Genomic DNA, 24,603 nt, shown 5'->3' with positions numbered 1-24,603 from the left:
GACTGTGTAGGCTTGCTTCCAGTCACAGACTTAGAAAGACGACACACATTTCTTTTTCGTCCGCAAGTTTAAGCAATTCCTGTGATCCGCGTATGCCGTAAGCATCTGATGTGTACAGAACGCCAATGCAAGTCAGCCGAATTTCTCCAAAATGTCTACCATGGCCCTGGCTTGCAACTTGTCCGGGGGAATGGTCCGGAGGAAATTGGAAATCTGGCTTTGTCACTCAATTCGTCGCTCGTCGCATAATGCGAAATCATCGGCAAATCAAAACAGGTGGGCCGTCTTGGCGTTAAATATGCTGGTCGTGCTCCGAGAAGTGCCAACTACACCTAGCAGCGTGCCAAAGTTCTTCTGGTCAGGAGGGGGAAGGGTAAGGCCATTCTGAGACTCAAAGTACTTACCAAGAAGAGACAACAGGGACCAGAGGGCGGCATCTTCTTGGTAGCAGCTTTCCTTGATGTCGAATCCAAGGGTGAGATTTGGCAAGATGTCCGATCGGTTGTTGATCTGTTCGACAGTGTACACAAGCGTCTCTACGATTTCAACCTGACGGAATGTCAATCCTGACCGGCAGGAGTCGTCAAAATGAAAAGCCAACACGGCACCGATGATGAGATCTCCTGGACGGGTATAATTGACCAGGACAGCGGGTGGTACAGCTCCGAGTCCCCGGAAGAACACGGAGACAAGAACCAAGGAGGAGATCACTGTCATCAACATGTTGCTGCCTTAATAGTCAGTTTTCACTGATTCTCCATCGTCTCTTGACACTCTACAGCAAACTGTATCGATGTTTATCGTTTGACTATAGCCATATCTAACGTGCTAATTCACAAGCGAGGTATATTAAATATTAACTACTCCTTTGAGGCATAGTGTCCCCGCACTCCCCGCGGTGCATAATATCTGCACATCAGCTATCTTAGAGTACCTTTGACGTTCTCACTCTGTGTGTTCGGGAGAGTTTGCTTTAATGTGATAAATTGTTGAAATGCAAAACCGTAGGCCTATGTGAGTTTGTCAAAACACGAGGTAAATGGTAATGCTTTAAATCATGTATTTCCAAAACCAGAAGTTTACTATTTAATTTGCACAACAAAGTGGTTTTCATGTTTCGATTGGGTCTTGTCATTATCACATCTCTTTCTTTCTGTTTTCAACTCCGTCGATGTACGTTGACTTTGCGTTCGTGTTGACCTATTTTTTTTAGTGCGTGCGGCAGAAATAGGTTCTAAAAATAGATTGTGGATATGTTTGTATTGGATGCTCAAGATTGGCTGACACAAACACATGGTTTTGGGGGAAGGGGCTAATTGGACTATTTTATATGCACGTATTTCATGACGAAGTTATATTCTTTGGATTTATTGATTTGAAATGATTGTTATGGCGGGTCAAAGTATTTTATTAATAAAAATAAACACCTGCAATTGATTTAAAAAGATCGGCATATGCCCCTTCTTTTGTTGATTGTATGCTGCATTAGGGGAACAATGATCGACCAACTGTTTGTATCACGATACAGTTAATGTAATGATTTGACGTCGACAACATACCGCAGTCGAATATTAGTGGGAAAAAAGGTTTTGGTGCCCAAAAAGGTTAAAATTAGCAATGACTGTAATCTACTTTCCCGGTACACGTGTACGTTAACATTAATTTAGAACTGAAGCTGACGGTAACCGACTTTTTTTATTACTAAATACATGTACCACGTTCCGAATTCCACCCAGACTATAATTGTGGGTATTTTGGTGCCTTTTCTGTACTTTTAACTCAAAATCCAAATTATTACATTCTGCAGTGCTCCTGTCAAATTGTTCTTGTCTGCTAGAGCGTAAGATGGCAATCGGGGTTTTTTTGGCCAGAATGTTGCGGAGCACAGATATAGCCTCGCGCTCGCGACCGCATACACTTGGACCTCCATGGACCGATCGACAAGTTCCGGCGAGGACTATGGTTCACCATAATTCGACTAACGTCCCTCGATGCAGGATGGTTAATTGGATTAATCTAGTCGACTATTGGGAACTAGACCACAGAGCGCGGTTATCAATAGCTGCGTATTACCAATAGCTGGTTACAAGGGCGGATCCGGGGGGGGCCAAAGGGGGCCATCCCCCCCCCCAAAAAAAAAACGAAACCAATTTTTTTTTTTATGTGACATCGCAATAAAGGCAGGCAATGAGTACACCACCATCTTTTCCTCATAAAACATTGGTTAAAGTGGTCAGAAATTGCCTCAGATCGCACCACAGAGCATCTAGAATCAAAAAAAAAAACCACGCCGTAATTTTTTTGACCCACTTTTTGGGGGGACCCAAAAATTTTTGGGCCCCCCAAAAAAAATTGTGTTCTGGATCCGCCCTTGGCTGGTTACCAATAGCTGCGTGTATCATAATGTACAGCATGGAGCCAGGCTTAATTAAATTAACCACTATAGTCAACTAATGGTTCTCGCCCAAACGTGCTCTACAAAAGCAGCCTCAATATTATCGACGACGTAATGGTGATGGTAATAATTTATCATGCCCTAGCTGTTATGTGGTGAGCTATTGGAGAATTGAAGCCATATAGGAAATGAATGAAGAATTCAATCAAAAATGCATGAATAACTTTAACCAAACATTTAAAAATGTACGGACATGCAAGAGAAGCTGTAACTACAAAACAATAGAAATGTTTTTGTAAGACAAAGATAAGGCTGATACAAGATTGAAATATGTGAAATTGAATAATTTCCTTTTAAACATTATTGCTAAAATAAGATAGACTTTAATTTACTACAAATTAAAGGACGCTATATACTGGTCACATACGTTTGTGAAATAACCTCTTTGACTATTAAATTCACAGGTTTTCTGTAGGAAAAAAGTCTGGTTAACACGCATTTAGAGGGGCCAGCTTTAAATTATGAATGGTATAAAATATACTTACGCTTCACTAAACGGATTCCTGCTATATGCATGTGAAGTGAGTCATGAATAGTAACTTGGTATGCATTCAGACGCTTTCCCCAAACCAAATGAACTATTTTATCAACAAACAGGATCTATCTGAAGTTCGGAGAATGATGTGACATCAGGGAGAAATGTTTTAGTCTACACAAACCTTAGTCTTATATCCCATCGTGACTATAAGCATGATCCCTGGCTACATTCAGACTATAGACCTTTATCATGCTGCCACCATTTCAGTCATGTTCCCTGTATCCAAGAACAGTACCGAATGGTAGTTTTTTGTGCAAAACGGAACCAGACTATTTTTCCTTCCAGCCTCGTTTTGGTTACATTGATTTCAATGGGAAAAAATCAAGATGGCCGCAACATGACAATGGTCCGGCGCCCATGAACGACTTGGTAAAAATGAAAAACCGCACCGGAACTGCAATTCGGAGGTCACATGATCAAACCCTGCTCCAGATAATTTCTTCGTGCAACATGATTAACTAATTTATTTAGATTTGACTCATTGTATGCTAAGCGCCAACGTTTTTTGAAGCTGATCTCGCTTTCAAACCTCTTTTATACTTGGCCCAAAACATGCGATGACTGTTTGACAGTATAATTATTCGATGAGGTAAAACAAGTTTCCATTGCAGTGTCGCCATGGATACGGCTTCATAAAGGGGCACAATTTAAGACCAGACCAGGCAATCATAATGCTTCAGTGGAAATGATTGTGCTTGATCGTAACAAAATCTTATCAACCAATAATGAGTGTTTACCCGAAAGGCACAATGTCAGCCTTTAACTTAAGACTAACATCCGGAAATGGTTTGAATTGATCTTAGATACGCTAAAAACAGTCACATATGTAGCACTTCTGTCCTCATGAAACTGAGAGCACGTTTTCAAAGTTAATGATCAATAGCTGCTCGCGTGAAAATGTACCAAAAAAGAGAGTTCCTTTACTATGACCGAAGTTTGACCCTACGCAATGCTGATGGCCACTGCTGCAGTGAAATCAGTCAATGGTTAAGTAAATAGTTATGTCGTGGATTTGCCAGTTGCAGAGATTTCAGCGTGCATATTAGCGCATATGACAGTGGTCTGGACAGCGCTTGAGTTCCCAGTTCCTACCTCAACACTCATTAGGAACACATTCTTGTAAAAATTGGTCCGGCTAACTTATTCTTTATGATGAGGCTAGCGGTTTTTGCCGCCGAAGTCAATGAGCGTGTTAGGCCGACTGATAAGGTTTGTGCACAAAAGCCCAGACGCGTGCGGTTTTGTGTAGAATGATTGGAGGACCATTTTTTTACGGCAATGTACTGGTGATGGCATCGAGCAAGGCTGTATGGTTGCAGACCAGTAAATAAACTGCCATAGACCCCAATGATAAATGCCCCATTTCAGAAATTCAGGAAAAATATTCACAACTCTCCAAGGTGTTCGAGACACACATCAAATTAAGGTTTTTTCATCATCTTTCACTTCTTTTCTTGTATTTTTTTTTTGGGGGGGGGGGTAAACTAATGACTTGCAGGAGAAATTTTCATCTGAAGATGATCTTCCCTTAAAATAGTCCTGAAGCTCATCGCCATTTGGAAAAACATGCCTACACTCCATCGCAAAATAGAGCGCTTTAAGGGCCCACTAATATCATCCTAACTGCACAGAACTACAAGCTCACAGTCAAGTACACGGCTACCACCCCTATATTTTACAAACCCTCAGTTCATGGCCCATAATGTGCTCAAATATACCGAATCGTGATTTGGCCGGCGGCAGTTTTGGACCGATTTACTGGCCTGCAACCATTATGGCCAAGCCTGCGTGCAGCCAAATTGACGAGTGGCATCCCTACATTTTCTCAGGCAAATAGGACCCATTTTTCAACGGTAATTTTATCAATTCTGCCCTATATATAATATCACAAAAGCTAGTGAGTTGATCCTCGGCTATATTTGCACAATTCCATCGTTGTTTTTTTTTTTTTTAACCAAACAGTCTCTTTTTTTCCCAAAAAAGTTATGGGGGTACTTTAGATTCAAATTAGCTCGCGTAGTAATTTTGTGAGTCCTCATCAATTGCGAATTTATTGCGCCCGCTGTCGGTCTAAGTGCGCCATTCGGATATATCGTCTGTCTAGGTATTGTAGATCGGAAATTGTGAAGGCTGTTGGTGAAGCTGTTCTTGGATCTGGGTATACTGACAGAAAGTTGGGGTCGCAGCCAGGTCGGCCAGGTACATATATATGGCTTGATACAGTGTTCAAGGTACTGAGGAGCTGTGTGGTGAAGACATTTGAAGATGAGAATAGCTATCTTGAATTGAATTGTCTGTCAGACAGGAAACCAGTAAAGTCAAGATGGTCCACCCCAGTCAACGGCAAATGCAATGCGAGCAGCACGATTTCGAAGTCGTGGGAGTCTCGTGAGATGTATTTCGGTAATAACAATTAACGGGTAAATGCAGTAGTCAAGCCGTGAAAGAACAAGAGCACGGATGGCATGATGACATGAATCGAAATCAAGGTATCTGCGGATTCATGAAATGTTGCGAAGTTGAAAATTAATGGACCGCTGCATGCTGAGAACATGTGTAGACATAAACATGTGTTCATCAAAATGTATATTTTGTGGGTCATCCATATATGTGGGTCATCCATACCTCCAGGACCTGGATGCAGGAAGACAACCTTGTAAGTGCAAATGACACTGAGTACAGATCCTTTGGGCTTAAAGTGCAATATGATTGCATAGCGCGAATTATGAAAGTGTAAATTTGAAAACGTAATATGAAACTTAAGACCGTGTCTGCGAATCACATCACCTATATTTGGTTGACGTAGATAATGAATGCCGACCTAGCACAGACCCTTGCAGTACTCCATATATTATTGGTTTTGCGCGTGAGTTCTGCCCCTTGGGCCTTAATATAGGTTTTCCCGGCTATTTTAAAACATTTTTCATTCAAATTCACCTTCAAACAACTGTAACATTCAATTTCGTCAGAGAAAAATTTCACACGTTTTTAACAAACCTAATTTAGTCATTGACTATTCAATTTCAAAATTTGGTCCCCCTCTTTAGTCACAGGGTCGAGAATATTCGTCTTTACAGATCAAATTCGGCTAAGCTGTTCCGAATGGCAGCACTCAGAGATCGAATTCGTCTTACATAAATCAATTAGACGAACTTGATTTCTGAATAACAAGGTTTAGCGTAGACGAGACGAAATCGAAAACTCCGGGACGAAAACGTGTGCTCATTGTTTGAATTTGCTTGAAAATTTGAAATTGTCTGCCAAAAGACGGCATCAAACATTAGAAGTACGCTAAATCGACGTTGATGGACGAATTTGAATACTAGAAACGGTGAATTCGAATGATAAACATTTAAAATAGCCGGGAAAACCTATACACATGTTGCAAGATCTTAATTTGACATTGTCTAATGTTTAATCGAACGACGGGAACAGTGTGAATGCACTCTTTAGTGATCGATACATTTTAAAACACATTTTACGTTGTATGCGGTTCATGTCCCAGTTAAAATCAGCATAATAAAAACTGATATTGTGTACACAAGTTATGCTTGAAAAAGTGAAAAGAACTTCTGAAAATATAAAATGTACACGATGTTTATGTGTTAATGACACCCTTCTTCCGGCTTGATGACGACACACCATTATTGTGCCTGTGGTCAGTAATGATGCTTACATTGTTATTTTGGCAACAGTGAGCCCCACTAGGTGATTTTAATGCAAAAAAATAATTTCCCAAGCCTCCCTACAATATCTTCCGGTCTGATGACGTCATCGCTATGAAAGTAATTATCTACTATCCAAACCAAAGCAAACTTTGACAAATGGTTTTAAATAAAAAATAACTGTTCTTGACGTACCGCTAGAGGGTGCCCTCTTAGGTGATGATGTCACTAACACTTACACTTAGGATTGATGGGTGTAATGTAGGTTTACTCCTTTTTAATGCCCCATTTCCATTTTTCATTCCAGTACTTGTCAATCTTGCCTTAAAACTGGTTGGTTTTATTCACGTTCACCCCCTCTTCTGGAAGTCTATTCCACATATCTATAACTCTCTGAGAGAAGAAGTACTTTCTTATATTCAGTCCCTTGTTGAGCCGCTTCTTGAATAACTTGAATTTGTGGCCTCGTGGTTCCAATGTTGTGAGACATGGAAAACAGGTTTTCCGACTTGATGTCATCCAGGCCATTACGTATCTTGAACACCTCGATCAAGCATCCTCTCATTCTCCTGACAACCAAGAGATACAGATGTATTAAACTATTCCAACATTTCTTGATAAAACTTGTATCTAAGGCTTGGAACCAACTTTGTTGCACTAAGTTGTATCTTCTCAAGCAGCTTGATATCCTTAACCACCTGGTACGGATTCCATGCCTGCACACAGTATTCAACATGACTGGAGGTCGGATGTATGCCTTGTAGAGACGGAAAAGCTCCCCTTATCTATGTGGTTGAATGTTCTCTTGATGATCCTTAGACTGGTCATTGCTTTAGCGGCTGCTTTTGCACATTGCATGGCGGATGGTTTACAGTCATCTGTAATGTAAACCCCCAGATCTCTCCCTTCCTTTACTGTTATAATGCTCTCATTGCCCAACTTATACACTCTCCCTGGGTTGTCACATCCATGCATGCATTTACATTTGATGCATTGAAGCTGAGAAGCCATTAAGTGTCTGGCCAGTCCTTGAGGTGGTTAAGATCGTCTTGTATGATGTTGTTTCCTTCTGTGTTGGATTTCTGGACCCTGTTGTACACCTTAGTGTCATCAGCAAACTGGTGATATAATAATAGTCATCATGATTTGGTATATTATAATAAAAGTCATCACGATTCAGTGAGTAAAAGTCATCATGACTTTTGAGTTTACTATATATACACGTTTTTCCGGCTAATTTAAAACGTTTATCTTTCGAATTTGCTGTTTCCAAAATTCAAATTCGTCCATCAACATCGATTTAGTACACTTCCAATGTTTAATTTCGGGGGTTTTTTTCAAACAGTTTCAAATTCAGTTCAAGCAAATTCAAACGACGAGCACATGTTTTCGTCCCAGAGTATTCGATTTCGTCTCGTCTACGCCAAACCTTGTTATTCAGAAATCAAATTCGTCTAATTGATTTATATAAGACGAATTTAATCTCTGAGTGCTGCCATTCGGAACAGCTTAGCCGAATTTGATCTGTAATAACGAATATTCTCGACCCGGTGACTAAACAGAGTGACCAAACTTTGAAATTGAATGGTAAATGACTAAATTGGTTTTGGTAAAAGCGTGTGACATTTTGTTCGGACGAAATTGAATGCTAGAGTTGGTGAATGCAAATGATAAACGTTTTAAAATAGCCGGGAAAACCTATATTACTCACTGAACATTTCCCGGAGTCAAATGCTTCAATTTTCAAGATATTTTATCTATAATTTCACATTTGAAATAAATTTAACATCATTTAATCGAATTAACTGTACATTTAATCGCTTTAATAGGCTGCAGTTTCATCCTTGTGTTTGTCTCGTCTGTATTGTCTTTCTGTGATTAAATATTATTGTATAAAAATAACTTATTTGGGGTTTGATTCATCTGATAGCTCCATGGTTTCAACTTTCTGCATGGTTTTACTTTATATCATTTTGTTCCATCCCCCATTGATAAAGAAACTTCATGTACCCTTGCTGTGTAGTGTGTGGCTATTATGTCACAAAAAAAGTAATATCAAAAGGTTTGGAAACTGCTAATATACAATGTTACAGTACTGGTACATGTACATTGGCCTTTATATTATAGGCAATATGGAAAAGGGGGTTGTTTTTTAGGGAAAGTAAACGATAAGTTAACGAGGAACAAAACACTATGGAATAAGTACACGAAATAAATCCATTACTTGCTATATTGTTAGATCGAATCAGGATACAGGAAGCAAGTTTCCCACCAAGGGGTTACCATTGGAAACGAAGCTGAAAATAAAGTAAGCCCTTGGGTCAGGCTGGGGCAGATTGCTTTGAGCCAACATGCAGTATTCTCGCCCAAGCGAGACCGGCTTTTTTTTTGGGGGGGGGGGGGGGGAGAGGAGGGCCAAACAAATTTGTTCCCGAAAAAGTAGGTGCAAAATGTGTCCGCCCCGAATTTAATATGCAAAGCAAGGGGGAACGAATGTATACGCAATGGCTGTTTTTTTACGACGTTAAGAATAAGTTGTGTTTTTTTTTTTAGGGGGGTGGGGTGGCATGGCCCACGTTGCCCCCCACCCCCCCCCCCCCCCCCCCCCCCCCCCCCCCACCCCCCATTCGCCGTTGACAACGAGCACCCTACTTGTAGGGAAGGTTGGCAAAAGAGTCGTCATCCAAGGTGGCTTGGGCTCGTCATCGCAGGCCTACGCAGTAGAGCTGGAGACCAAACATAAGGTGCACATTCTTTTCCCTATTGCTTTCATGGTTTCACGTATCCCAGAAGTTCATTACTTAATGAAACTACAGATTAACATGACGATGAGCACATCCTGGCGTGATATGAACCTACTAACTCCGGACTGCTATCATTATGAACACTATACCAACAGCTATATATCCAGCATTTTCACAATTTGAAAAAAAAAGAAAAGCGAGGAAAAGACAAAGAAATAGACAACACCTAAAAAAAAAACCACAAAACAAAAAGTGTCAACACTTCAAGCGCAACACAAAAGAGTGGCAAAACAAAACAAAACAAAAACAAAAACTACAAAGTATTTCCTCATTTGCCTGTAAATTAGAGGACAGAATACTTGAATGTTTTGTCATACAGGTTTCCCCGGCTATTTCAAAATTTTTATCATTTGAATTCAACGTTTTTAATATTCAAATTCGTAGATCAACATCGATTTAGTGCACTTCCAATGTTTAATTTCGTCTTGTGTCAAACAATTTCAGTTCAAGCAAATTCAAACAATGAACACACGTTTTTGTCCAAGAGTATTCGATTTCGTCTCGCCTACGCCAAACCTTGTTATTCAGAAATCAAATTCGTCTAATTGATTTATATAAGACGAATTTGATCTCTGAATACTGCCATTGGCAACAGCTAAGACGAATTTGATATGTAATGACGAATATTCTCGACCCGGTGATCAAAGAGGGTGACCAAACTTTGAAATTGAATGGTAAATGACTAAATTGGTTTTGTTAAAGCGTGTGAAGTTTTTTCTCGGACGAAATTGAATGTACGAGTTGGAGAATTTGAATGAAAGTGTTTTAAAATAGCCGGGAAAACCTATACTAAAATTCGTTTCATTGCGCTGAGAATACTGACATGGTGTAGTCCATGAATGTGAGGGCGTTATTCGATATATTTTGTCCCATGGTAACGAAGTGAAAATGTTGAGAATGGCCCTGGTATTCAAAGGGATTTTTTATTAAGTCGCGCAAGGCACATACCATAAACATAACTATAGAGGGGTATTTCACAAAAATGAAGTTAAAGTGTTGAACAAAATCATTGGAAATTTTGACCGAAACTTTCTGCCCATTATCCGCGTCCAGGCCCTAGCCGGTTTATACGTACTTGTTTAAAACCGGCCAAGAACATTCCTTATGTACATACATAGTCTGGTTCCATGACCCCATTGTCCTTTGGCAAACACTGCCGGAATTCCGGGTATAAATGTATGTTTAAGCTATATGCATGACGTGCGTAGGTCTGAAACCCGCCTCGCATCGTGAATTCTAAATCACAATACTGTTTGCGTACAACCAGCCTGTTGCAAAATGGCAATAGCCTGGCCACGAATGTGCAATTTTGGAGATAATGAGCTTCGATTTATCTCTGCAATGACAAATATTAATAAATAGAGAAATATTGCTGTTCAATATTTACAACATGGTTGAAATGCTTGAAGGTTGCTTTCATGGAGACACTGATGATTTTGTGTACTTTTTTGAGGTAATAATTAGACAAGCGTGAGTTTCTTGATAATCGTGAGTTCAATTACCGGCGCCCGTGCACAAAAGTTGAATAGCGATTCAAAAATATCAATTCAACAATCGTGAAATGCGCGCGCATCCAATCAAATTTAATTCAAATGGGAGCTAGTTACCGGTCCTCATTATCTTTAGGGGTGCACCCCTGCATTACAATTCCCATAGGTACTAGTGCTAAATGCCCATACTTCGAAATTCTTTTAAAATTACTCAGAACTCTCACAGGTATAAGCTGCACTGCCTGCACAGAAAATTGATGATCAACATGTCCGCTTTCATTTTCTTTTCATTTTTTGGTGGGTTGACCATTGTCTTTTCGAGGAATTCTCAACAAAAGAAGACGACCCCTATTTTGCCCAAAGCGGAAAAGTAGCTATAAAACGATCCCTCCAAAACATGGCATACTAGCGCCACTTTCGAGCCAAATTGCATCCAAAATGCTCAGAATTTGAAGCCCCAAGTCCGGGCCAGAGGTTCATAGCCATATCTCTTCAATGCCCAATGAATATGATCATCTTTTTCTCCAAATATACCCCAAAAATCTCATAGACATTTACTTATTTTAACAACTTTTTTTAATTTGATTAATTACTGCGAAATCTCTTTCTTAAAAATGTGTACCCTGGGGATTGGGTGCCTTGAAACTTGCGCGCCAGTTCCTTTGACAAAAATGTCCATTAGAGACGACCAATACCTTGCCGTGGGCGAATTTAATATAGCCCTTTTAAAAGACAAGCCCTTGAATGTTTTACCCCTCTTTGCTATATGGGGAATATAGGAAAGGGGCCGGAAATTGAGTTTGTTCCCTCTTTCACTGCAATTATTGGGTTTTTAAACGTATTTCCGAAGGACAAGGGAGGGTACGAGGCAAAAAGTGTTTGCTGTGATTTAATTCGACCGCGAATCAGACGAATAAGGTCCTCTGAATCGCGGTTGACCACATATTGAGCTGCAAAGATTAAAGGGGCTCCAAAGGCAAAATTGAATTTGAAAAAGTGTTGTTAGTTACATGTTTTTTTTTTCGTTTAAGGGTTCATTCATTTAAGGGTTAAAATACATCGATATTGTCAAACCCGATAAAAGTCAAACCCAAATATTCTCAGCTTGCCATGTTTGTTTATTTTTATCTATATATTTTTAGGTTTTCCCGGCCAATTTTGCAAAAAAAGCATTGGAATTCAACTTGATAGTGGCCAATTTGAAGCAAAGTAGCGCCCTGCTGTCATTCCCTTGGTCCGTATTAGATTTCAGGCGTTTTCTGACATTTTGATGTTAAACACATCCTAAATCGAAGTTTGGTCATTCGGTTTAAGTGATCATTCAATTTAGCAGTCGGTTTGGTTTAGGGTTATTTGCATGAGATTCTGGTTTTCGTTTTCATTTCCGCGCATTCTATTTAGCACCTTTCTCTTTGAAAATAAAAGTCAACGAAGGTATACGATGCGAGTCTTTTCATTTCTTTCACCTTTTCATTATTTCTGCTTCATGTCGTGGTCCATTTGTGTGTTTCTGACCCCTCCTCTTGGCAGGTTTTCCCGCTGGCATATTGATATTTCTAGTGCTTCAATCTTACTGTTGTATGGCGATTACAGTAGCGGCAGAGTCTTGTGGGAGACAGGGTTTTATATCAATGTTTCCAAATTGGAACAAAAGCACTCCATCTTATTCTAACAAACGACGGAACGACATGGACCTATTTCGGATTACTTTGCTTACTTTTCACATATGCTTGCTTAATAGTGAATTCGAATAACCAAACACACACAGCTGGAAGCTCCGGCGAATGTGGATGCTCGTCACATTGTGCAATTTTAATTTGAATGCCCTATTGTTGAAACTGCATGATTAAAATGTGAAATCGCATGCTTCTAATGTGAAATTGATTGGTGTTTTTAGGTAATTGGATGTTGATCTCAACGTGCATTCATATTCGTGCGAAAATGGGAGATTGGTCGCCAATTTGGCCGCCAAGTCTGCTATATTTTAGGTTTTCCCGGCTATTTTAATATAGGTTTTCCGGTCAATTTCCTGAAATCGTTTCATTCATTTCTGAAAATCGGTCATTCGTTTTCGTCTGAATATGAATGCACGTCTTTAATCCCATTTCAATTCAACAAAAATTCAATCGTTTTCATTGTCCGTGCATTCGGTTTTGAGAAACAGACGGCCAATTACGTTACCTGTGCATTCATTTACGCGAGCATACGTTTTCGCGCAGAGTTCTGGAATACAATTTCGTGAATGTGCAATCAAAAGTACGTTTTTCTCATTCAAAATAGATTAAATCACAGAACGTTCAACCAAAAGTGCCCTCCAAAGCGACAAAGAAGTCTTGTAAACAAATCTGAATGAACATGAACCAGGCGCGGATCCGGGGGGAGGAGTCAACCCCCCCCCAGCTCTGTCAAAAAAAATGGTCCATAGAAAGTCCCAAAAAAAATGCGAACCCCCCCCCCCCCGGCCAATTTCACCAAGTTTTCATTTAATTTAACGCCTGACTCATTCGATTTAGATTGAAATTGAAAGATCATGCAGATCGGCATTCGACAATCAAAAAGAATCATTCAATTTCCCTATCTGAGCATTCTATCGCCTTTTAGCTTCACTCGTCCCTTTCAAAGATGCATTCATATTAAAAGTATCGCGTTGTTCATTCAATTTCGTCTTAACCAGTAGTAAGGGGTTGATCGGGCATTCGTTATCATTAATGGGCAAACATATTTCACATTTTGTCAAACATCTTTTAAGACTTCATACGTGTCCGTATTCCTTAGCGTAAATCATATTTGATGACTTCAAACCGTAGATTGACTTTCTTTCTTAATTAAAGGGTATGTGCAATGAATTTTTCTCAGGAATTCTTTATACGCAAATCTGTGAAATGTAAGAAAACTAAACATTTGATAACACTTTTTGGGTTAATCTTATTGCAAATGAGCACTTTTTTAACATTTAAAAGGTCCCATGTTTTCCGGACTAACGCTGTTATATACTATGATGTCATTTCATGAAGCCACTGTTCAGTTTAGGGTTTTTCTTTCAAATTATTCATCAAAATTTGCTAATTGAAAACATTTTTGGGAAAGGGTTGGTCATTGGCTTACTGCCATGTACTGACACATAATATAATCACCAAATAAAAGAAATTTATGACAGCAAAATATCCAAAATTCTAGCAACTTATTTTGCTGAAATAGCCCTGTAACATTAATCATGCTCGGAATGCCATCACAGGTTTTCTAATGAATATGAAACATTAGCAGAAAAACGGAGAAGGCACCAAAAACACCCCTCAAAATGGAAAATAAAACTTGCAAATAAGGTTAAATGTGACACAGAGATGTATTTCCAAGGTTTGCATTAAAAACTTTGCATGGGCCCTGTGAATATGGTAAGTGTTCGTCAGACATACGCAAGAAAACATTTAAGAAATAACGCAAGAGAAGTGTTCCCGACGGTACAACCATTGCCAAACGTGTCCCGATGTCTTGCACGTCAAGAAATCGTCAACGTAAAAAGCCCCTTGATCAAACGTTTAAACAAGTAGAAAAGATCAACAGTGAAAAAGAAATGATCTTAGTCCCTTTCCATTCATTATTTCGTTGCATCTTGTTTCCCTCATATAAGTTGATTTGTAGCATTGTAAATTTTACAGTCATCAAGATTTTTGGGAGGGAAATGAACCTCGGAGAAAAATAGGAAAAAAATATCGATTAAAAAATCTTACTAATTTAAATGACCAAACGATGAAAGCGATTGCCCATAAACGAATAAGACACGAAAAGCATGGTTAGGCCAAAAAAATAATAAGTCGGTCTCTGGTCAGCGCGCGCGTCGATTTTAATCATGCGCGTCGATCTTTTTTTTTTCCAAAATGTTCCGCGGTAGCTCCAACAGCGCCCTCTATTTCCGCACCTCCTCAATTTTTTTTTACCAATAAGCACCAAGGAATGGGAAATTGCACCAAGGCAAATGATCGAAAGCACCAATGCAAATTATGGAGGACACCAATGTACATGAGGACTCCAAAAGAGCAAAATAGACCCACCTTGTCTGTACAATCCAAGCTTGAAAAAAAAAAAAAAAAAAAAAAAAAGCCGCGTGGCCGCGTCAATTCCGGAATTTCGGTCTGACCAGAGACCGAATATTTTTTTTTTGGCCTTATACGTTATAAGCGCGCAGATGTTCGCTAATTTGAATGCGTCAACCGTCAAAAGGTTGCAAAGACTTATTTTGAGACTGCTGCAAGTTAAGTCTTGAATACACCAAAACAAAATAGGCTGCCCAAAAACGAAAACGAATATTCACAGCAAAATCTTGGCTGCCTAAAAATGAAATTGAATGAAACCCAAATGAAAAAGAAACCCCAATTGGACCACATGTGCAAAACTCACGCGAAATTGAATGGCTGATAATGAAACTGATTAGAAAAATTCGGAAATTCGGCGGGAAAACCTATAATATAGGTTTTCCCAGCTATTTTAAAACATTTTCAGTCAAATTCACAAACTATAACATTTAATTTCGTCCGAGAAAAATATTTACACGTTTTTAACAAACCCAATTTAGTTATTGACCATTCAATTTCAAAGTTTGGTCACACTTTTAAGTCACTAGGTCGAGAATATTCGTCATTAAAGATCAAATTCGTCTAAGCTGTTACCGATTGGCAGCATTCAGATATCGAATTCGTCTTATATAATATCAATTAGACGAATTTGATTTCTGAATAACAAGGTTGAGCATAGACGAGACGAAATTGAATACTCCGTGACGAAAACGTGTGCTCATTGTTTGAATTTGCTTAAAGTGAATTTGAAAAATTGTCTGACAATAGACGAAATTGAAAGTGCACTAAATCGATGTTGATGGACGAATGATAAACGTTTAAAATAGCAGGGGAAACCCATATTCTTAGCAGGATTCACCTGGGAATTACGACTATCCACATTTTTATATTTTATATTGTCCTGACCACGTGGTATACCCACCCGGGGCCATCTATCACTAGATCCTAGTATGGACCAAGGTGCATCCACCAGAGGGGTGTCAGTCTTGTGATCCTACTGGAGGGGTTGAAAATTGGCGGGAAAACCTTGTGTGCTTGTGCACATTTACATAAGCTTGGGCCTAGTAACTAAAAGGCGTGTGTACTGGCTTGCGACTGAGTTACGCAATGTTTTGATTTATTTCCTGAATATTTCAGACAAAAAGGTGTCTTCACCCCATTGCCCCCTCCCCTCCCCCATCCACCCACCCCTGGATCCGCCAATGAACCTGCCCGATAACATACAAAGTCTGGATGAAAACTGTTCATTGCACTCGACCGACAACTTAGGAGAAACATTCCATCACTCTCATATACGAACTGGCATCTTCTGTGGACAGGCAACAATATGTCATTCAAAACTCAATCCAGATGTCTAAACTCGCCAGTGTAAACGTGTTTGTCTGACAGACTACATTTATCTTGATATGAAATTCCACCGTGCACTTGAAAACTTTGCCAACTTTTATTGATAGTTTTGACGGGGGAATATTAACATGCAGAAGGCTGGCTGAAAGTACAGCTATACAATATTTAATAAAAAACAAAAGGAGTAAATAAAGTTGGACTTATTACAACCCCAGGGTCATGCAAATCAGGAGAGAGTGGCGGTAATAGCTTTGTTCTCTCGTACGACCTTGAAGCTGATTCATGGTCACACAAGCTCCAATTCGCGCAAATAGTTCCATGTATTCAAGCCCCAATATCACGCCCGACTCATAACAATAGGAATACACGATCGGATATGAATGGACGGAAATGCGAGCTAGATAATTCCATTAAGGTCGCGTTAATCCTTCGATGTCGCCATCAAGGTAATTGAAAACCAACTTTTGAGTCAATTAATGCGGTCCCCGAAGGACTTGTACAATAATTATCAAACCTCAAGTGTAATCTAATTTGTATTTCATAATACCAATAGCGTTGAATGATAGACTGCGGCCAGCCTTCCACTGGAGGCCGAGTTTATTCGAATATCATGAGGTCCAAAGCTCGACCATGCAAGATTGTTTGAAATGAATTGATTTCCGGGCAAGTCAATTTTCCCCAAAAGCAATTTGTTTGTGCCTCAGTGTTGCAGCGCAGTTTCCAATAAAATCGCGTTTAATACTCCTCCATACAGGAGATTGATTGCATTGTGGCGGGACAAAATGTGTGACGTTGCAAAGATAAAAATGAGATTCAAAGATGAAGGTTAAGTTTTATGGACAAAGTTACGTGCATCACCGTGTCGTTATCAAAGCGCACACGTGAGTGATTTTCCGCGAGTCTCCCTCTTTTATAAAAGCGCCAGCGATCAACGGAAAGACCGCAGAGGAACGGCAATTAGGTCTATAAGAGTCACTCTCTACCGGCCGACGGTGGAAAAGCTTTCTCCTACTTCTGAACAAGGCCTTGTGCAACACTCTATGTGCGTGACAGCCAAGCTTCAGTCCATTATAATAATCGCCAGTGGAAAGATAGCAGTCCGGCTAAGGATCGGTAAAACCTTGCGTCAGTCTCCGCCCGCAGAAGCAGCAGGCAAGATGTGGCGGCTCACGCTTAGTATCGTTTGGGCATTTCTGGTGACTCGAGGCATCGGCACGGTTCCATCCGGTGTCCTGGTGAACTACACCAGACCAGGAGACTTCATCATCGGTGGAATATTCCCACTGCACCAGGATAACACCTGCCGAGCGGGTATGAGAAGCCATATTCTGGAGAGAGTCCAGACGATGGTGTATGCTCTGGAGGAGATCAATGCCAACGATGACATTCTCCCGAACGTTACTCTGGGATTTGACATCCGTGAGTCCTGCTACATGGAAGATGCTGCCCTGTGGTCTGCTTTGTCGATTCTTGGCGGGCACGAACCGAACGGGATCCACGCGGTCACTACAGGAAATGCCTCGCGAAGTCGTTTGATCGGAATCGTCGGCACGAGCCGGAGTACCACCAGCATCGTGGCGGCAAAGGCTACTAATCTATATGAGATACCAATGATCTCCGGCTACGCTACCAGTGACGAGCTGAGCGACAAAGGAAGGTTCCCGTACTTCTTGCGTACTGCCCCGCCGGACAAACTCCAGGCGCGTGCTATCATCGATGCACTGCTCCGGTTCAAGTGGTTTTATGTAGGGGTGATGTATTCCGTCGATACCTACGGTATAAGAGGCACGCAGGAACTATTGAATCTTGCAGACAAGAATGGCATTTGCGTGGCTTTCTCAATAGCTGTTCGAAAAACTGCCACAGAGACTGAAATCCAGGAGGCAGTGTCGAAGATCCTGCAGTTTGACAAGGCAAAAGTGTATGTCATGTTTGGCGGCTATGAAGGAATGTACAGAATCTTGCAGGAGTACCATAAGATTAAACCGACCGAGAAACTCACGCTAGTCGGCAGTGATACATTCGCTTATTTTGAAGAACATGGCTTGCAGGACATGAGTCTAGGGAACCTGTTCTTCACTTTGAATTTCCGTCAGGTCCCGGGGTTCGACAGGTACTTCAATGACTTGGTGGCATCTAGTATGGAGAACCCATGGTTTGCTGAGTACAAGGAACTGTGGAGAAGGGAGCTTGGATGTTCTGATTTCAGTAACTGCTACATTCCTACGAGTAACCGCTCCAGTCCAGCCTATCACGCTGTGTATGCATTCGCACATGCTCTGGAGGACATGCTGAGAGCACGCTGCGGAGTTTCCTTTGCAAGTCCGGACTGTGAGCTCTTTCGAAACGGGATCAGCGGACGAGAGTTTCTGCCCTTCCTTCTGAATGTGACCTTCCAAGGGATAGACGGCCTCTTCAGGTTTGACGAGAATGGAGACCCGGAAGGCACGTACAACGTGGATAGTTTCCGCAACGGGGAGTACTACCAGGTCGGAAGCTGGGACTCGCGTGGAGCCGACCATGAATTCTCCATCAACGAATGGGACATCCGGTGGCCAGACGGAGTGGGGAAGCCAACATTTTCTCTTTGCATCGAGGACTGTCGCCCGGGATACATTGTGGTACCACTGGAGAAGAAATGCTGCAAAGGCTGTCAAAAGTGTGCCAGTAACGCAATCGTGAGAGACGGCGTGTGCGTTCCCTGCGCCGGGAGGTTCTGGCCAGACGAGGACACTTTCACTGAATGCCAAGAGATCGAGGCTTCAACGTTCGCAGTGGACGAAGCCTCCGTTCTGGTCATCCTGGCTCTGAGTCTGGTCGGTATCTGTTTTTCATCTCTAAGCTTTGCCGGGATGACCTACTACCGCAACCACGCCCTGATCAAAGCAACCAGCAGGGAGCTGAGTTTCATCTCCATCCTGGGCACCATGCTTGCTTTCTTCATCCTATTTGCCTTTCTGCCCCGTCCCACTGCCGCTTCCTGCGCCATCTCTGAGGCAATCATCTCTCTGTGTGTCACGCTGACCTACGCGCCGACTCTTCTCAAGGTTAACCGTATCTTCAGGATCTTCAACGCCAGCAAAAGGTCTACCAAACCTCCGAGGCTCGTGCGACCCAAGGACCAGCTGATTCTGTCAGCTGTACTCATCTCCGTGCAGGTATAATATGGACGCTATAACCTGATGTAAGCTGGACGTGTTGAACAGAGTGTTCTGTTCGTCTTCAGGAGAAGAGCAACAAAAGCAAAATACGATTTATTTGAAGACGAACAGAGCACACCGTCCTATGCCGAGTTAATAAACCGATCCTTCTTAGAACGACACACAACTCACAAAGTTTCGAGGGAAAACACATAGGTTATCGTGTTTTTACAAAATCTTTACTCACACAATGCCCCGGCCACTCAAATGACATAATGCTGTGTTTCCGTTCAATACTACTGCCCAAAAAGGAGGGTAGCTATGTAACTTTTTGGTACATGCCAACCCAAGCGATACAAAACCACTGCCCTCTTACTCATATAAGATCTATTGTAATGCACTGATGATTTCTAATTCTGGTCTTCAATCGTTTCAGATTATCATCGTCATAATATCGGTCATTGCCAGCCCGTCCAGACCAGAGTATCTGATCCCGAGACCCCAAGAGAAGTACGTCGAGGTTTACTGCCAGTTCAGCAATGGCTTCATCGCCTCGTGCGTGTACAACCTGCTACTGATCCTGGTCTGCTGCTACTACGCCTTCAAGACCCGTAAGGTACCCAGCAACTACAACGAGTCCAAGTTCATCGCAGTCAGCGTCTATTCCACGCTGGTGCTGTGCCTGGCCGCCGTGCCTGTCTACACTACGGCCGTGGCTGTACTGCAGAAGGTGGCTACTCTCTGCATGGTGCTGCTGCTCAACGCCTACCTGACGCTGGTCTGTGTCTACCTGCCCAAGCTCTACGCCGCTCGTTTCGTCAAAGATATTCGTGTTATGGACTGGAGCAGCTCCGTCCAAGACTCAAGGATCAAGCCGGCATCAACCATGTCTACTGGTGCCGAACAGCCAGCAACGGTATCGTAAGTTAGCTTTTTTGCTTTGGAACGAACGCTTGCACGGAGACTCGTCAATGATTTCAATGTACGCAGCTGCGTACGTACGATCCAAGAAAATGTTCAAATAAAAAAATATACAAATTAATCACAGGTAAATCTTATCACATAACGCCTGGCCTCCCAAGCCTACCAAAACTAGTGTACTTTTGCAAGAGTCTGCCGAAAAGTAAGGGTTCCTTTGCAAAACTCGATTCTTTACGAAACTAAATCGGTTTTCCCTTCAATCACTCTTAAAACATAACCGTAACAATGCTAGGTCTAATTTTGGTGACTTAACTATATTGAACACTTTACTTCTGCGGTAGCTTATAGATTTAATTTGTCCATGAAAAACAAGCCACATTAATACCCACTTTTGTTTAAATTGTAAAGAACATCATTTAAATGTATTCAATGTATTTAAATGTGAAGAACATGTTTTGATCACCGTTTTTCTGTGTAAGTATTTCACTCAACTTTCAAAGAGCGTCACATTTTGGAAAGGTCTAATTGTAAATCATATTCCCATTTTCACATTATCTGTCAAGAAAAAAAGTAATATAGATTTTCCCGGCTATATTAAAACCATTTTTGTTCGAATTCACCGATTCTTACATTCAATTTCGTACAGCAACATCGATTTAGTGCACTTTCAATGTTTAATTTCGTCTTTTGTTAGACAAATTAAAATTCAGTCCAGACAAATTCAAACAATGAGCACACATTTTCGAACCGGTGTATTCGGTTTCGTCTCGTCTACGCCAAATCGTGTTATTCAGAAATCAAATTCGTCTAATTGATTTATATAAGATGAATTTGATCTCTGAATGCTGCCATTCGGCAACAGCTTAGACGGATTTGATCTGTAATGACGAATATTCTCGACCCGGTGACTAAGGAGGGTGACCAAACTTTGAAATTGAATGGTCAATGACTAAATTGGTTTGTTAAAAGCATGTGATTTTTTTTCTCAGGCGAAATTGATTGTTAGAGTTGGTGAATCTGAATGAAAAATGTTTTAACTAGCCGGGGAAGCCTATATACAACACCGGTATTCCTGTCTTTGATTATTAAAAAAAAAGGGCCGAAAACGTTGTCCACCTTGGCACATTTCTCTGACATCACGTTAACGCATTTTTGTCTCTGTTTTTTTCCGCATCGATTATTTTCCCAGTGTCTTTCGGACGTTCTGACATATTGTTATTCGAAAATCGAACATGTATACCATTCTTGCGAAAAATCAGTATTTTGACGCAGGCTGGCGAAAATGTTTAGCGTTTCGATTTACCGTGGACAATTAATGCAAAGTGTTCATGCACTGCACGGACCTTGGCGGGGATTATAAATGACACACTAACAAAACAACCCTGTTATATTGCAAAATGTACTTAAAGAACTGTAACCGTAAGAGTTTTTATATCAAAACAAAAATCTGTCTTCGCACAGCCGAGATCCGAAGGGCAAAACTCAACCCATCCCCCGCATGAGGCACTTAAATAGTTCTGTATTATGACTTGTTCGTTTTCATCATTTACACCAAATTGCACATGTTTTCATATTCTAAATTTGAAGAGTTAATAAATGTTACGAATGATATCACAATTTTAATTAAAGTGATGTACGTCCACCGGTGCATGGGTTATCATATATGTCTGTAAACACAATTGCGCACTACCAACAGTTTTGTACAATGTCACCTTCTAAACTTTTTCACTTTAAAGGAAATTAATTAAAGAGCTTTCTATTGAATTACGAAATCGGTTCAATTGATAAAAAGAAACTGGGCTTAGCCTTATATTAAGTTGAGGAACTTACTGTTTAGCGTGGCACACTCATCTTTATTCTGAAGCTTTGATTTCACATTTAATGTGGCTTCATACCTATGTTCTTCAAACATTTACGGTCTGTTTTTTTTCACCCTGACGTATTCACCCTGTTTCACCCTGTATCACCCTGTAAATGGAATTATTTTCAAAAGTGCACATTTTTTAGCAATACCAAAGTTATTCTCTTTTGCATGAGACTTTGTTTAGTTGTGGAATAATTACTTAACAAGTTTCGAATCACTTCTGAATAACAAGGTTTGGCATAGACGAAACGAAATCGAATACTCCGGTACGAAAACGTGCGCTCACTGTTTACATTTGCTTGAAGTGAATTTGAAATTGTCCAACAAAAGACGAAATTAAACATTGGAAGTGCACTAAATCGATGTTGATGGACGAATTTGAATATTAGAAACGGTGAATTCGAATGATAAACGTTTTAAAATAGCCGGGAAAACCTACACTATCTCAATTCAAGTGGCACAGTAACGTCTAGTTTGCCTGTAATGAAACCCACAAGTTATTGCCAAAAGGCTTGGGGCCAAAGAATTCCAAACGGAAGCGGGAAACAAGGTGAACCTTAACACACACCCCTCCCCCGCTCTTTTCAACAGAAAATGGGAATTTGTCCCCGCCTCTTTGAATCCCCTGCTATATGTAGACGTTCAATCTGCCCCTCCCGCCGCGTTCAGAAACATGTGTCATGTTTATTTGCTGCTGGATGAGTCAAATTCGACCCCTTCGATTTTCAGCCGAAAAAAACTTTTCCCGTTGAAGTGCGTCTAACCAGTGGGGGCGGCGACATTCTCCCCCCCCTTTTTTTTTTGGGGGGGGGGGGGAATACAAGTGCAAACGCCTCATAACTGCTTCGTTTCCCGCCCCTCCCGCTTTTTACCAATTTTACGAGAACGAAAAGTAATTGTGGCAACTTTTTTCCCAGAAGTAAGTCTTTTTACCTTCTCCCCACCAAAATGTCTATGAAACATTACGGTACGGCGAGAGTCCGTGGACAACGGGTAATACTCAGACTAACCAAAATCCTGAAAACGCTACTGCGTCTGGCTGGATTGGCGTTAAATTAGCTCAGCCCCCCCCCCCTCCCCCGGCAACAGCCAAACGTGTCCATGAATATTCTGGAGTATAAACAAGCACGGCAAAGATCAAATGTTATTGGCATCTCGTAATATACACACGCAATATTGCGCTTAAATGCCCTTAATACTAACCGTTTCTCCGTGATCAGAATAATGTTTCGGCCCGTTGAGTCGCACATCTCCCGGTGATGCATGTAGGACAAATAGGCCGAAATATATCGAACATTAAAAATAAAAATTCTCCACAGGTTTCCTTGGAAACGGAAAGGTTTCCTTGAAAACGGAAATCACTTTGTGAGTAGACAAGTGATATTCAAAGGGTATGAGGGACTAATATCTCAGTGCGATTAGAGTGTGCTTCGGACTGTGCTGTGATTATGCACTGTAATATTCCATACATTAGGAAAACTACGTTATCAGAAGTAATCTCAATTTGTGCAATACATCAAAAGAAGGCTGACTCGTCTTTCCCTTAGCTTGTGTTCAATTTTGGGGAGTAAGTTATGGGAGAAATATACATTCATCAAAGCCTGCAATCCTTGGTCGACATGTCTTTCCAAAATCATCAGGACATGTTTCATGTCTTTCAGCTCACGTCGTAGTAGGCTTATATTGTTTGGGTACTTTTATGTATGACCATGTGCAAGTAAAAATTCTCTTTGGTCGGATGTTGACGGTTATATCATTAACATCTTGCGTGTTTTTAAAGAAATATATACATGTATAGCTTTCTACACTTCGCACTGGTGCGTGTACACACACGGGTATTATATACAAGGCCAATTTCAGTTATTGTAGTACACAAAATCATGTTAATAAAACACCAATTCAATTGAGTTAATGAGTTCTTTTGTTGTTGTTTTCTTCATTGATTGTTTTTGTATTATAATATCACATTGTGTCAGAAATACGTTTTTTTGGACCGGTGTATCACTCCTGACTAAATGCGCCTTTTTGAGTTACGGCGGATACATTAACAGCGCGCTATTTGAAGTGGATAAATTTGGGTAAATACAGGTGTTACACACTGTGAGTACCCCTCATATTGTGTCCACTCAAAAAGGCTCATTGATTTTTACAAGCTTGACAGGTCCTTGGTGCTTGACCTAGTGCTGGGTCCATCACTGGATCGAGTGGCATCAGTGGAAGCTTTTAATGGTCAGAGGACACCGGGCAAAGGTTCAACACGACGAGGAAAATGAGAACCTCTCACTGCTAAATTCATGTACATGTACATA

The 24,603-nt window shown here is 40.8% G+C and overlaps 2 protein-coding genes across 2 annotated transcripts; both read left to right on the top strand.

Moving 5' to 3' along the window:
* Positions 1-17,409: 17,409 nt before the first annotated feature.
* LOC119740017 (metabotropic glutamate receptor 4-like) lies at positions 17,410-19,533 on the top strand. Its single transcript, XM_038215208.1, has one exon. It carries the CDS (start codon positions 17,410-17,412, stop codon positions 19,531-19,533), a length of 2,124 nt encoding a protein of 707 aa, XP_038071136.1.
* Positions 19,534-19,736: 203 nt separating this feature from the next.
* Positions 19,737-21,078, top strand: LOC119733742 (metabotropic glutamate receptor-like). Its single transcript, XM_038207121.1, has one exon. It carries the CDS (start codon positions 19,913-19,915, stop codon positions 20,432-20,434), a length of 522 nt encoding a protein of 173 aa, XP_038063049.1. The 5' UTR covers positions 19,737-19,912; the 3' UTR covers positions 20,435-21,078.
* Positions 21,079-24,603: the final 3,525 nt, after the last annotated feature.

The sequence above is a fragment of the Patiria miniata genome, unplaced genomic scaffold (assembly GCF_015706575.1).
Source record: "Patiria miniata isolate m_02_andy unplaced genomic scaffold, ASM1570657v1 HiC_scaffold_10, whole genome shotgun sequence".
In the NCBI taxonomy this organism is placed as follows: Eukaryota; Metazoa; Echinodermata; class Asteroidea; order Valvatida; family Asterinidae; genus Patiria; species Patiria miniata.
This window is presented reverse-complemented; position numbering and strand designations above follow the sequence as displayed.

Excerpts from the sequence above, each read along its gene's own strand:
- LOC119733742 (XM_038207121.1), top strand. The coding sequence starts at position 19,913 with ATGATTTCTAATTCTGGTCTTCAATCGTTTCAGATTATCATCGTCATA.
- LOC119740017 (XM_038215208.1), top strand. The coding sequence starts at position 17,410 with ATGTGCGTGACAGCCAAGCTTCAGTCCATTATAATAATCGCCAGTGGA.